The 14931-nt window shown below is 59.2% G+C and overlaps 1 protein-coding gene across 6 annotated transcripts in view; it reads left to right on the top strand.

The window, feature by feature from the left end:
• TBC1D22A (TBC1 domain family member 22A) overlaps nucleotides 1–14931 on the top strand; it is a 297090-nt gene that overhangs the window by 150732 nt on the left and 131427 nt on the right. For all 6 annotated transcript variants that reach the window (XM_059187298.1, XM_059187302.1, XM_059187299.1 and 3 more), the window contains one exon: nucleotides 13929–14038. In XM_059187298.1, coding sequence (XP_059043281.1) covers nucleotides 13929–14038 — 110 coding nt within the window. The remainder of the gene's footprint in view (nucleotides 1–13928; nucleotides 14039–14931) is intronic.

Raw genomic sequence — 14931 nt, forward strand, 5'->3', positions numbered from 1 at the left:
AACCAGTTAGGGGCTTCAGGGACCGTGGTGGACAGACGTCAGGCCTCATCGGAGGGATGCAGACCCCTGCCCCGGCCCCTGCACCCACCAGACCCGGTGCATTTCCGTGCCCTTGGACATTGGGCCCGCGGTCAGCTGTTGCAGCTGGTGCTGGACACTGTGAGGCCCCGCTGTGGGGCTCACGCCCAGAAACGCCATGTGGCTCACCGTCCAGCATCTGCAGCTTGTAGTCCTGGTACGGACATGACAGAGAAGAAGCCCCGAAGCCGTTTCTTCAGTCCGTGTGGTCGGCTGACACTGGAAGGCTTCACACAGCCCTTTGGTCAGCGACTGCTTTACTCTGCAGGAGGTTGGGGGCCAGGGCTCCGCTGGGGCCAGGCTCCCCGCCAGCAGCGGGCAGGTGTGCTCAGCTCACGGAAGGGCGGGATAGCGCGGGGAGGGGGGCATGGACACAGCTGATGTCCCTCAGGGACGGCAAGGGGACAAGAGCGTGCTCCACGGAGACCGCGGGTCAGACGGGGTGAGTGTGTGTGCTCATGAGGTTAGCCCGGGCTGTTGTCCTGCGGGCGGCTTTGTCCCTGGCACGTTCTCCACTGTGTCTGGAGACTCCTGCACGTCCTGGGGGCTGCCCTAGAGGGGCACACGTGCCTGAGCCCTGCGGAAGGCCTGGGCGACGTGGTTGGTGACGCCGCCCTGCCCGTGAGGAGTGCACTTTCCAGCAGGAGTCGCGGGTGCCGGGAGCCCCGGCTGGGAGGCCCCCACTTGAGGTGAGGACCGCTTGCTGTGTGCCACCCCTCCTGCTCCGTGTGGCTCCTGCCGGGAGCTGAGTGAGTTGGAGATGGCTTCAAGGGACAGGTACAAAGACACTTGAGGAAGAAAGTCACAGTTCACCAGAAAATATGGAAATGCACAGTCAGCCTCATTCTCCTGAGCCGTGCGTGCCTTCCCCGCAAGCAGAGGCGGAAGAGCTGCCGCGGGCAGATCGTGGGGCTGGCGATCCTGGGAGATGCCCGCTGTCGTGGGAATCGCAAACCCCCCTTGAGGTGTTTCCCCACTATTTGCCAGGAGCCCGAAAACGTCCTCAGCCTTTACCTGCCGATTTCATCGGAGATGCTTATTTCGGGGAACTGATTCTCAGTGTGGGCCGATCTCTACACAGTCTCGATGCTTAGGGGAGCATCCCTCGTCATGGGATGTGTTTAGGTGCTGTGAGCATCCCAGAGGAGGGCTGTGGCCAGCTAACCGGGGCGCGCCAGCCCTCTAGCTGTTCTGCACCATTCTACAGCCTGGCTTCCAGTAGTGTCTATAAAATGGAAAATTCTCATTATAAATGTCAGATTTCAGCAGGATGCAAGTTTATCTTTATGATGCATCTGTGGTCCTCGAAGAGCTGAGCAGAAGTGTGCGTGGAGAATTGGAGTGCCGTCACACTCGGGTCCTGCCTGTGCGGTAGGTGGTAGATGTGGCACGTTCCCCCCTTACTCGAAACTCTGAGTTCCTCAGATTTTCTGTGACTGTGAATTCAAATAGCCGCAGGCTGATCATCACACCCCTTTGGGATCTGGATGTGCCCTGAGTACCTTTCCCGGGGACACGTTGTCCCCTGCAGCACCCCCTCCCTGGGCCCTGTGGTTCCAGAGGCTGGGGCGCACGCGCTGTGCCCATGGCTTGATGGTCTCCTGGTTAAGTCTGTTGGCTCCGAATGCAACGGCCCCTGCCTTCCCAGTTCCCAGTGCGCTTTCTACTTCCCGCTCAGGGTCATGGAAGCCTTCCAGGACGAGAGGCGCTCTGGTCTCGGGTCCAGCAGCAGTGGCCGTTAGGATCCCACGTTGATGCCAGAGCTTCGGGACTGGAGTGTGGGCGAGGCTTGCTGTTATGTGGGGGGACTCCCACCCCCTCCTGGCTGTCAGCTGTCGGTTTTCTGGCAGGTGCCGAGTCGTTGGCTGTGCTGTGGGTTGGAGCCCTGGCTCGGCGCCACCTGTGCAGGAAGGCTGGGCAGCCGGCGGCACACATTCCTTAGCCACAGGCTTCTTAGTGTGGGGCGGGGAGCAGCAGGGCAGTTGGTCAATCGGGTGTCTGTCGTTTCAGAGGAGGTTTATTGGTTGGGCTATGCCACAGTCATGCCTTTTGAGCAGCTTCTCGGCGTGCGGTGGCCATGCCGGCTCTCCTGACTCCGGGTGACCTGTGGGGTCTGCAGCAGCCATGAGCTGGGACGCCTGACCAGTAGGAAGGGAAGAGTCCCGTATTTTAAAGGAGGTTGGTGCGCTCCTTTTGGGGAAACAGATCTCTTTTTACTAACGAATCAAAGAGCTACACAGTCGATCAGTTATCTTGAGCAGGACTGTTTCAGGAATGGAGAGGACACGGTCCCCTTTTGCTCTGACCTTGTGGGGCAGTCTGCAGACCGTGCATCCGGATTCTGTCTGTGGTTGCCGCATGCCCTGCCTGGGATTATGTTCCGCCCAGCTGGGGTAGTTACAGCGTAAGCAGTTTCTCACTGCCTGTTTATGGTTCGTTTGCTGGCTGTAACAGAGAGGGAAGAATGTGCTGAAATGTATTAATTCCTGATTGATGGGCTGTCAGGGCTGGGCCAGGGCTGCAGAAATCCAGCTGTGGGGTTGGTTTGCCAGCCTAGCTCCCGGCAAGGCCCTGCCTGGGGGTGACCACAGATGGCCTTGCACAGGGACGTGTTGGAGCACGTGCAGCAGCAGTGACCGAAAGCCTCATCTTCCTCTCCGTGCGTGACACCCAGAAGCCGGGCTCTAGGGCGTGCTGCAGCCCAGGCCGGCTGTAAGGGGATCGGAGGAATCCCAGCTGGGATGTGTTAGCAGGAGTGCACGAGCAGACCTGGGGAGCTGATGTGTCTGTGTGATTTATCGAGGACCAGGTACGGACAACGAAAGCAACTTAGTCTTTTGTAAATGGCCCCGCCGGAATTACCTCGTTGGAGCTGTCAGGGAAAGCTGGCTTGGCTTGTCCATCAGTTAGAGCGGCAAACTCTCCCAGTAACCAGTACTTTAAGGTCCTGTATCATCTCGGCAACAAAGGTACTTGCGGTACAACTTCCGTAAATGAATTTCTTGGCTTTTTGCTGTGTTATCACTAGGGAAGTGTGCTGGCATCTTACGCACACGACTCCCAATTCACTGTCCAGCCAGTGGGGCACCGGGGCGGCCTGCTGGTTTGTGTTCGGCACGGGGCTCTCTCTCCCCATGGGGCCCTGCTCCCTGCCAGACTGAGCCGTGGGGGGACTGGGCCGCGCTCTTCTGGGCTCCCACGGCCCCCGTCACATGCCTGGCCTGCCGTCCGGGCTCAGCGGAGCTCTGTGGCTTCTGAAGGGCTCTGACACCGTCTGTCAGGCTGGTTTTCCAGCCCGTCGAGCCTTTCCGTAGCAGAGTGCCTGTGTTCGGGGCTCCTCGTGGTTCAGATGGCTCACGGTGGGTGTCTGAAGCCCAGAGCTGACGGGTGTTACTGGGGAGCGGGGGTGCACCTCGTCACATGTGCTTGTGTTTGTTTCTAACTGACGCTGTTCTTGACCGTTCTCTCTGTTGAACCGACTTCCTTTTATAAATAACTTTTTTCAGATATTTTCCTCATTTTCAGTGGCTCACTTACATATTTTTCTTGTTGCATGATATTTTTCTGCAGAATTTTTGGTATTAATCCTTGGCCTGAAATACGTTGCAAATGTTTCCTCAATCTGTTTTACTTTCTAATTTTTTTTGCCTTTAAACCATTTTAGATCTGTATATGGTAACGTGGTCCAGCATTGCCTTTCGTGCCGGGCTAACCCCCGGGAGAGTTTTGCTGACCTGCGCACACGAGCGGAGTCCGGCGTCCCTGGGGTTGCACTGCAGTCTGGCCGTCGTCCTCTCCTTAGGTGGGGTGTCTGCTCACACAACTGGGGGACATTTCAGCACGGGGGAGCCCTCTCCATGCAGCCCGTGATCCCCTGCTTGAGGTCATGCACCCGGGGTTTTGGGAACGAACTGTCTCTTGTTGCTCGTCTTTCTCTCCATTTGGCTGCGTTATTAATTGTTTAAGTGAGGGAGCATTTTGCTGATTGATTTAAAGACCCATTCATCCTTCGAGGAATTATTTTGGATTTAATTAGGTAAGGGAGTAGATCAGTTTAATGGGTTGATTTATGATCAGTTTGCGAGTTCACATGACCGTGACTCACGCAAGCGGACCGTGTTTGCGGGTCTGCCGCCTGCCTGCGGGAGGAGGGCGTCTCTGCAGAGTGTCCCGCCTTCAGAGAGAAGCTTGTAGCTGCGGGCCTCCTCCATCCAGGTGAACAAACAGCTCGGGCCTAAATCCATCCATGCAGTGACTCTTCGTGAAGGGAGGCTTTCGTCCTGTGCCCTGGCGCGAGGTTCCCAGCCGCACCATGTCTCCGGAGGCCCTTGCAGGCTCCAGGGACATGCGTGTCCCGCGAAGGCTGGCGGGGTGCAGGAGGCGCACGGGCACCGGGTGCAGCCCGCTGCAGTGGGACGCTGGGTGCACGCAGGCATCGGGCTTCGCCGAGAAACGGGACGCGAGCTCGGCGACCATCAGAGCCTTCCAGGGGGCTCCAGTTAGAGAGCAGTTTTGCCTTCTTTTCAGAGAGCGCTGGGCTTGCGCGGCAGGGCGGTGGGCAGAGCCTACTGCTCGTGTGGGATGCTGTTTGCGGGGTGGCGCCTTCGGTTTGGGGGGACTCCTGCTGACGGGGTGTTGGTGACATCGTCATCAGTAGACGCACGTTGGACTTGACGCGTTTTCTTAACGTTTAGCACTACTTTGGGTGTTTGTCTTAACTGGAGAAATTGGGATTAAATTCTTTCCATTCTTTGGGAGTAGCTTGGCATCCCGTTCCCTGCGTTCTGGCAGCAGCTGGGCCTGTATTTCCTCGTCCTTCCTAGACCGTGAGCTCCCGGCTGGCCACTCAGGCCCTCGCTCGCCACGCGGTCACCGAGGCCCTGCTGTGGCCGGGGACGTGGAGAGGGTGGCGGCTGCGGTCCTTACCGTGTCCTACAGGGGCCAGCGGGCGTGAGGATGCCGTATGCAGAGTGGGGAGGGGTGCGGCCGGCAACCCCCGTGCCGGAAATGCTGAGGGTGAGCATGCTGGGCGCCACCAGCTGTCCTTGGCCGCGGGCGGTCCGGTGCCTGCCATTTCATGGTGTGGCGCTGATGTGTCCTCTCTCAGGCTTTCCTCACTGGAGGAGCGTCAGGGGCGGGGCGGGGACTCTCCCTTCTGCTTCAGTAGCCGATGCGGGCTGCGGGCTGTGCTTGGAAGGCAGCGATGCTACCACGATACCACCGACGCTGCGGGCTGTGCTTGGAAGGCAGCGATGCTACCACGATACCACCGACGCTGCGGGCTGTGCTTGGAAGGCAGCGATGCTACCACGATACCACCGACGCTGCGGGCTGTGCTTGGAAGGCAGCGATGCTACCACGATACCACCGACGCTGCGGGCTGTGCTTGGAAGGCAGCGATGCTACCACGATACCACCGACGCTGCGGGCTGTGCTTGGAAGGCAGCGATGCTACCACGATACCACCGACGCTGCGGGCTGTGCTTGGAAGGCAGCGATGCTACCACGATACCACCGACGCTGCGGGCTGTGCTTGGAAGGCAGCGATGCTACCACGATACCACCGACGCTGCGGGCTGTGCTTGGAAGGCAGCGATGCTACCACGATACCACCGACGCTGCGGGCTGTGCTTGGAAGGCAGCGATGCTACCACGATACCACCGACGCTGCGGGCTGTGCTTGGAAGGCAGCGATGCTACCACGATACCACCGACGCTGCGGGCTGTGCTTGGAAGGCAGCGATGCTACCACGATACCACCGACGCTGCGGGCTGTGCTTGGAAGGCAGCGATGCTACCACGATACCACCGACGCTGCGGGCTGTGCTTGGAAGGCAGCGATGCTACCACGATACCACCGACGCTGCGGGCTGTGCTTGGAAGGCAGCGATGCTACCACGATACCACCGACGCTGCGGGCTGTGCTTGGAAGGCAGCGATGCTACCACGATACCACCGACGCTGCGGGCTGTGCTTGGAAGGCAGCGATGCTACCACGATACCACCGACGCTGCGGGCTGTGCTTGGAAGGCAGCGATGCTACCACGATACCACCGACGCTGCGGGCTGTGCTTGGAAGGCAGCGATGCTACCACGATACCACCGACGCTGCGGGCTGTGCTTGGAAGGCAGCGATGCTACCACGATACCACCGACGCTGCGGGCTGTGCTTGGAAGGCAGCGATGCTACCACGATACCACCGACGCTGCGGGCTGTGCTTGGAAGGCAGCGATGCTACCACGATACCACCGACGCTGCGGGCTGTGCTTGGAAGGCAGCGATGCTACCACGATACCACCGACGCTGCGGGCTGTGCTTGGAAGGCAGCGATGCTACCACGATACCACCGACGCTGCGGGCTGTGCTTGGAAGGCAGCGATGCTACCACGATACCACCGACGCTGCGGGCTGTGCTTGGAAGGCAGCGATGCTACCACGATACCACCGACGCTGCGGGCTGTGCTTGGAAGGCAGCGATGCTACCACGATACCACCGACGCTGCGGGCTGTGCTGGGAGCATCCCCCTCCCCCCACCTCCGTTTGTTTCCACAGCGCTGTCCCCAGATGGGCACATCTGCACCTCGACTTGTGGGGGAGTTACTCGGATGGGCACACGTCTCCAGGGGCTCCCCCTTTCCTCCAGAAGGAAGCCCAGCTCAGGAGTCCAGCGCCTGCAGCTGCGGTGTCATGGTCCTCGTGAGCTGTCCCTGCCTGGGTCATGGGGACATCCTGCAGGCTTACTGGCTCTGGGCTCTGCCGCCTCCTCCCCGGCCCCTATGTCCCCTCATGCCCTGTGCTTGATGCTGCCACTTTCTAGGGCTCAGCCCCAATGCCTCCCAAGGCCACCCTCTCCAGGGGCGGGGACTCCGCTCTTCTGCACCTGCCATGCTGCCCCCGTCCCTTGTCACATCACTCACTTGCCACGTGGCCAGCTCTTTATTGACATTGCTGTGTATGTCAGTCTGGTCAAGCAACACCGTGAGCAAGGCCAGTAAACAGGGCGTGAGTGCATTGGAGCGGGTTGGCGAGTGAGCGCGGGCAGCCCTTCCTCTGGGCTTCGTGGTGGCTGTTCCGTGTCCACCTCTCCCCCGGCCGGTTTCTGACACACGGAAGTACTCGATTCACGTTCGTAGAGTCAGTCAGTATTTCAACCAGTAGCATCTCAGTTACAAAAACTCCGACTCCCAGCGTTAATGAACATCAGAGATCCAGTCAAGCCAAAAGAGTTTGTGAAATTCAGACTTTTTTCACTTACAAAAATGGCATCACAGAGAGGAGGATCATTAAAGAAACAGACTTTCCCTTCCCCTGTCCCTCAGTACCACACGGGGTCTGTGATTGGTGCTCCCCAGGAGCTGTTGGGGGCTCTCCTGGGCCTGGAGTCAGGTCGCAGGGCGCTCCTCCAGAGAGAGGAACAGCTGCCCCGTCTGAGCCGTCCCCGGCTTGCGGTTTGCACGAGGTTGGGGACCCCCGATTGCGGGTGTGCTTGGGGTGGAGGTGGACGAGAAGCAGAGTGGTGCTGCTGGGTTCTCGTTGTTTGGGGTCCGCTGCGGGCTGAGAGATGGGTAGTTGGATGTGGCCGCGTCATGCCATCTTGCCTGGCTCATAGCGAGGGCATCGGCCTTGGTTTGTCCTTGACTTGTGGCCGTCACATGCTGGTGTCCCGTCGTCCACTGACCGTGTGTCCGTGTCTGTGGGCTGCAGGTTTGTAGCCGCATGCCAGAATTGGGAACTCTGACGGTGGTTAGTTTGTAACCTTGAGCCGGACGTTATTTATATTAACATTAAACATTCACCCGCTGAGCCAACTTGGTGGTGACCTTACTTGTTCTTGTTGAGCCGCAGAGTTTTGTGAATTGATGGTCTTAGTGGCGGCCCCTCTCTTACCGAAGCGGGACTTTTCCCTTTGCCTTGGAACCCAAATCTGTGTAATTAAGTGCTAAAACCTCCATCACCGAAGTGTCAGGCTTTCAAATTTAAAACTCCCAAGTTGGGCAATGCAGAAGATTAGACCGTGGCGTGATTCCAGCTGGCTTACGAAGGAGAGAATGTTTTTGATGACCAGTTAAGCTCCTGATTATGTGAAGAGGTTCATTGCAGGGTTTGTGTGATGCGGGTGATGAATGCGGCCGTGACAGCCGTGGCGGGCTCCCCTCCCTGACCTGTGCGGCTCACCCGCAGGTGCCGGCTCTCCCCACACCTCGAGCCTGGTGAGGCTCCATCTACCCTTACCACACTGATCCCGCGTCACACGCTCTGTTTAAATTTGAGGTTTTTCTCCCTTTCTGATTTCCAAAGCTCCCCATTTGGTTTGCGGTGAGGCAGAGCCCGGCCACGTGCCAGGCCTCTTTACGTTCCAGCACATCCTGGCCCTTATGGGATCCCGTGGCCGTTCCTGGGGCCCATGTCAGGGTCTCGCTGAAGCGGGCCGGTGTTGTCCTGGAGGGGAGACCCAGAGCTTGGGGGAGCTTGTGGTACTGACGGGCTCTCTTGCCCACCACGTGTTTTATGACTGTGGGAGTGTTTTCACCCATGAGGCTGTGCTCTTCTGGGGTTGTGGCGGCGCTTGCCTCCTCTCCCTACAGAGTCAGAGGCCTTCATGCTGCTCCATTTCCACGGGACTGGAGGCCAGTGTTGCCAGCTGGACTCCATTCACTGCCAGGCGCGGCTGCTCCCGGCCCACGACCCTCCTGCGGGTCCTTTGAGTGTCAGCCGGGCTGCTTCCCTCTGAGAGCTGTCTCGGGTGTGGTGGGCCCTGGCCCCTGAGGACGCGCCCTGTCCGCCCGTGGTGGTGGGTGACGTGCTGTCCGGCGAGCAGCCTCGTCACGCGATGGACTTGGCCTTGAGCCCATCAACCTGCCTCTTCTCTACCCAGCACTGACCCTGCCGGTTTTCTGGACGTGGAAACGTGGACAAGAAATTTCTGGTCTTTGTGTATATAAGATAGCTTTTTGGATACAGCAGAGTAGAGGTTGTATCCCCATGTGGTTTTTCTTTATGTGGCTGAATGTTCTGCATGCTTTTTTTTTTTTTTTTTAAGGATTTCATTTATTTATTTGACAGACAAAGATCACAAGTAGGCAGAGAGGCAGACAGAGAGAGAGGAGGAAGCAGGCTCTCTGCTGAGCAGAGAGCCCGACGCAGGGCTCCATCCCAGGATCCTGGTATCATGACCTGAGCGGAAGGCAGAGGTCCAACCCACTGAGCCCCCCAGGCGCCCCTGTCCTCTGTGCTTTTATTGGTTCCTTTTATCTACCTGTCCTTCCGCCGACCACGTGCCCACCAGGCTGCTGGCCTAGTCACCTCTCTGGGTGGGCTCCTTGTGTGGTGCCGTTCACCCCTGTAGGGTGGGCGTGCTGACCCGGCCCCGGATGGCAGCAGTCCCTACCCCAGTTGCCCTCACCCCCCCGTGCCCCACGAGCTTCTCAGAGCACTTTGAAGGGCCCCACCGCCCTTGGGAACTTTTTCTCTCAGGCCATCTGTGGGAAGGTAGACCTCCGTGACATGATCTCAGCGGCGTAAGCAGTATGTTTTTCCATGTTGCGAAAGTCATGACTGTTACTGGTGAAAACGTGTGTTCTCTTTTTGCTCTTTGCCTTTCTACAAAATGGGAAGAGTTGTACTTACTGCCGCCCCGACGTTCTTTCCCGGGGCAGCACGGACCTGTCGCTGGCGTCTTTCTGAGCAGTGCTCGTGTGTACAGACAGGTGAGGGCTGGAGTTCGCGATATAAATGGTGTCGTGGATAAGGATGGGATTATTTTACAAACTGCTTTTTCAACAATAATATGGCAGCATTACATTTTCAAAGAATTTATTTAAATCACTCCCTAAAGCCGTTTCGTGGTTTGAGAAGGCAAGTGAGATATTTTATAAATTAAATGGCTGTTTCTACGTCCTGTGCTGGCATATGCGCTTGTGACCCCCTTGAGACAGCGGGTCACCTGTTTGGGGCTGGGCCGTGCTTCTCTGCGCCCCTGTGCGTGTTTTTGTCTCCTGGTGACTCTGTCTGGGGACCAGGGCTCCCAGCTTTCTCAGCCTGGTGTCCCCAGGGTGCAGGGCTGGGCCCTGATCGGTGGCACTGTGGGCAGCACGGAGAGCAGGCTGGGGCTGTTCTCCGATGGTGGTGCGTGCATGGTGCTGGTGTTTGTGCTGACGGGGTCGAGTGGGACGTGGAATCCAGCCCCAATTTCAGAAGCAACAGGTTGGCTTAAATTCCATCATTGGGGACCATGTGTTTGGTACCAGTGCCACGTTCAGGGGCCCGGGGTAGCTTCCCTGTGCTGGCTTCCGGGGCCTGTTAGTCCTGCCTGGCTGGGAGAATGCTGTGGATGCGGTGTTGGGGACTGTGGTGCCTGGGTGTCCTGTGCGGCCTCCTGCTCCTCTGCCAGCCGGCAGCCTCGAGCAGCTTGTGGAGCATCTGCTGGTGTAGGTCAGAATTAGCTACTGCACAGCCCCATGGCCCGGAGGGGTTGGCCCTGAGAGCCCCAGCTCTTGCCCCGGCCCCGGCCCTGCGGCTGCCGACCACAGGGCTCCTCAGGCCCAGGGCTTCCCTGGTGGCTCTCCACTCAGGTTCCTGCCCTGCCTGATCCCCCTCCTCGCCGCCGGGACGCGGAGGCAGCATGCCCTGGTGGGAGGCGCATGTTACCTTTGGATTCGGTGGGGCTTGAGTTGTAGCCTGTCACGACTGATGGCCATTTCAGGGTATGCCTCTGAGGACCCCTCCCACCCCACAGCGTCGAGTCTCCTGGGCCTGGTGGCAGATGGTGCAGGAAGTTAGCCTCTGATCGATGGGATCCGTGCTGAACATGCTGATTCTGCTGTTGGTTTGGTCTGGGTTGTGTCCCCAGGAACCACTGGAGCCCCATTTCCTGTGGGGACCCCCCAGGAGGACCCTGTAGCAACTGCGCCAATATTGGGGTGTTCTTTTTTCAGCTCTGACCCTGTGCCCATGATGCAGCCCTTCCAGAGTGGTCTGTGCTGCCCTCTGCACCTTCTCCTGTGTCGGCAGATGTTTTCTCCGGGAGGACAGATATTTATCTCGTTCGGACAATAAGGGTCATCCTGATTCTCTCGGCCTTTAGGAAGACAGATTGGCATAGGAGTTCTCTGAGTTAAATGCCATCACTTCATTACGTTGAAGAGTGACAAATGGCCCGCTGTGAGAGGTGACACCAGAAAGAGGCTGCCCAGCTGACCTTTCCTGGCATGAGGCAGTAAGCCAGCTCAGCAGAGCGAGAAACCTCTCCGAGGCCTGCGTCCTGTGCTCCTGCACTGGGGAGCCCACTGCCTCTGTGAGCTGGGGAGGAGCTGGAGGCCCGGGCAGGCTCTGTTGCACCAGCTGAGGCAACTTCTTGGTGCTTTGAAGGCCGTGGAAGCAGAGAATGCGTCGATGGCAAGCTTGTCATGAGGAGTCCCTTCCCGGAGACGGGGGATAAAATCAGAGCTGCTCCAGGGTGAGGGGATGTGGACCTGAGTCCGCCGGAGCCGGAGGAGGCCGCTCATGCTTGTGCCCACCAGCCTGCTCTTGCAGCAGGACGGTGTCACGCCAGGTGGCCCTCGCGTGCTCGGCATGAGCCCGGGGAGGCCATGTTTCCTCCTCTGTAGATGGGCGGAGTTGGTGCCTGCCGCCTCGGCTGCCCCAGGACCTCAGAGCCGGCATTCCTGCAGGTCACAGTGGGGCTTCGTTGGAGGCCAGACGTTGGCCTTCTGGGACAGCCGAGTTCTGAGGCCGGGCACCTTGCTGGGCTGTGGCCGGGAGGCAGAGCTGTGCCCGGCTGTGGGTGGGAGCGCCCATAGACCCCAGAGCAACTGGGACGGGGCATGGGACCCCCGTGGGCTCAGACTAAGAGACTGAGAGGAGGGCGCTCAGAGCTAGGCAGGCCAGCCCGGAGACGCTCTTCATCCCAGTCCTGCATCAGAGGGAGGGGCTCTGAGCTTCTGGAAGGGCCTGTCTCTTACTGGTCTCTGTGTCCAAGGCCCTGGAGCCACCACGTGGGGAGCACCTGCTGCGGTTGTCGCGTTGCCCCATGGGACAAGTCGTAGGCACTGTGGCCCATCCATATGTCAGAATGTTCTTCTGCTGTGGAAAGGACTGAGGTGCCGGCCCTGGCTGGGGCCAGGATGGCCCTGGGGGCAGGGTGCTGAGTGAGGGGAAGCAGACACGAAGGCTCTGTCCCTTCCCATCACGTGGAATGTCCAGATCGGCAGCTCCATGGAGGCAGAGCACAGAGGGGCGGCTGCCAGGGGCTGGGGGATGGGGAGTGCCTGCTGGCTTGGGGTGGTGAGAATGTTCTGGAATTATGTGGCGGTGATGGTTATCCAACTCCGTGAGTATACTAAAGCCCACTGAATTGCGTGCTGTAAAAAGGTGAATTTTATGGTATGTGAACTGCATCTCAATCAGATACATCCCTGGAATGAAACCAGAACACAGAAGTGCTTGTCGAATGAGTGGGGGAGTGAAGGGGGGAGCGGGAGTGGAGGGACTTGCCCGGCCTCTGCCCCCGCAGAGGGCTCCCGTGTGCCCCAGGGACGTGCAGTGACGGGACTGAGAGCAGCCCTGGCTGGGACGGGGTCCTCGTGGCTGTGGCTGGGCCGGTTGTGTGTCCAGGGCTGGGCCTGCCTGCATGGACCTGTGTGGCCCACACATAGGGCCTGGCCGGCTTGGGTTGGGACTCGCCCGGCCTGTTGTCAGTGTCAGGTTGTCTGTCGCGAATAGGGAGCGAGTGGAGTGGAAGGGCTTCACCGTGGCTGTGATGTGAGGCGAGGCTGTGTTGGGCCGCCTCTCTGGAGGGCCCGTGGCCTGGCCACGCCACCACGGGCTGCCCCGCGGGCCATGCGTGCTGTGTTCTCTGCACCTGTGTCAAGGGGCGCGGTGGTGGGGCTGGCAGACGTGAGACGGGGTTCATGAGCGAGGACATCGAGCCGTGGGGAGGGGAGCCCGGCCCCTCCTCGTTCCTCGCTGCTCAGCAGGCGGGAGCCGACGGTGTTCGCCGAGTCGTGGTCGGCCGACTCACACCTTCCCAGACGTGCTCTCGCGGGAGTGTTTCTTCTCGGGAACGTTTCCTTGCAGAGGCCCTGCATGTTTGCAAAATCAAACACGGGTAAATAAAAGGAAAAAAGAGAACACACAAGTTTTAAAACATTTATGTGTTGTGCTGGATGAGAGCGGCTTTGTAAGGACCTAAAATTGTTTGTTGAGACGTCTGATAGGCTGTTTCAATTAAGTGTCTGTTTTGCGTTTTAAAAGGTTTAATTATGTTCTTTCTTGGGTTTTTTATACTCGAAGAAAGTGACCATTCAGAGCCCTGTGGCCTCTAATTTTTCTCCAGGCTCCTGCCTCCGTGGGGGCCCGCCTGTGGCCGCAGGGTCTCTGCCCGGTGTGGTTTTGGAAGCCCTCACCTGGGGAATCAGTTCTAAGAGAAATTATTGTCTGATGAATATGTGACCACACGAGAAGCAGAATTTTAAAAAACTTGTGAAAAAACCTCTCAGGTCTGTTAGGAATAAGTAAGGTTTTTTGGTGCTGTCTTGTCAGGAGATGAAATGCCTGAGATGCAATAATTAGAATATATTAATTATGCTAATTAATTGAAGAGGACTTAGAATATTAATTACCTGCAACTAATTAGGTATTAAAATAGAGAACCATTAAGTGCTGGGGTGGAAGCCTAGGAGCCATGTAGTTAGACCGAGAAAAATGGGCCGCAGTGTGACCTTGCCGGCGGCATGACCTCGCCCTCAGCGTGACCCTGCCGCCCCCCCCCCCCCCCCCGCCGCGCCCCGCCCGCCCCGCGGAGCGACCCCTGGGCTAACCGCTCGCTGTCTCTTGCATGCTCCCGCGCAGAGGAGGAGGAGGTGGACGCCGCCGACGTCTCCCGCGTGCCCGCGGACGTGCTGCGCAACGTCGAGGCCGACACATACTGGTGCATGAGCAAGCTGCTGGACGGTATTCAGGTGAGCCCCAGCGGACGCCGCCCCGCAGCCGAAGCCGGTGTCATGGGGGCGGGAACCCCGGGCCTGACCGTGCGCCTGCCTCTGTGCCCCGCTCGGCCACCCTCCCTCCCTGCGCTGGACGCTGCCTCCTCCACAGGGTCCGAGACGGACCGCGCGTGCATGTGCCTGCACACCCCTGCGCGTGCCCGCATACCCCCGCGCGTGCCCGCACACCCCTGCTCCTGCAGACGGCTGTGGTGTCCTGAGGGTTGCAGCAGTGGAGGGCTCCGGGGCCTGGGGCTCTCCCCTGCCCCGCAGAGTCTGGCCCGCACGCGCTCCGAGCTCCCCAGCTCTGCTCCTGGTGACGCCAGGTGGTACCAGCACCATGTGGGTTGTCGCCCATGAGCCGCTGTGATCATTGGCCGTGCCTGGTGAGCTGCATTCAGGGCAGCTCGTCCCTTACAGGGCGTTGGAGTTAGGGCCTCAGCGCCTCACCTGTCACCCGGGGTCCCTGAGCAGCTGGACCCATGGTCTGTGCTGGCCCCAGCCCAGGGGTCTGCTTGTTGGGGACGGCGGCTGTGCCCAGTCCCGGAGGGAAGCACAGGCTGCCGGAAGCCCTGCTGCCCGTGGTCGGGGCTCTGCTGGACTTGGTGCCCTTCGGGACGGATGGTGGAGATTTTTGCAGAAAGGCTGCAGGTGTCCCAGGGCCAGGGGTGATTTCATGGAAGGGGTTTGGGGGAAGGACCCTACAGCAGAGCGGGAAGGGGGACTGGAGCCTCTCGATGTCGCAGTCCATGGCCAGGGTAGATGGGACCCCCCGGTGGGGTGTGGACCACCTTAGGCTGGCTCTGTGCCCACGAGCCTTTCCGACATGCACGCTCTGTGCTAGGGGCTGCGTGCCTTCCTGGGGAGGG

This window comes from Mustela lutreola, chromosome 8 (genome assembly GCF_030435805.1).
Source record: "Mustela lutreola isolate mMusLut2 chromosome 8, mMusLut2.pri, whole genome shotgun sequence".
NCBI lineage: Eukaryota > Metazoa > Chordata > Mammalia > Carnivora > Mustelidae > Mustela > Mustela lutreola.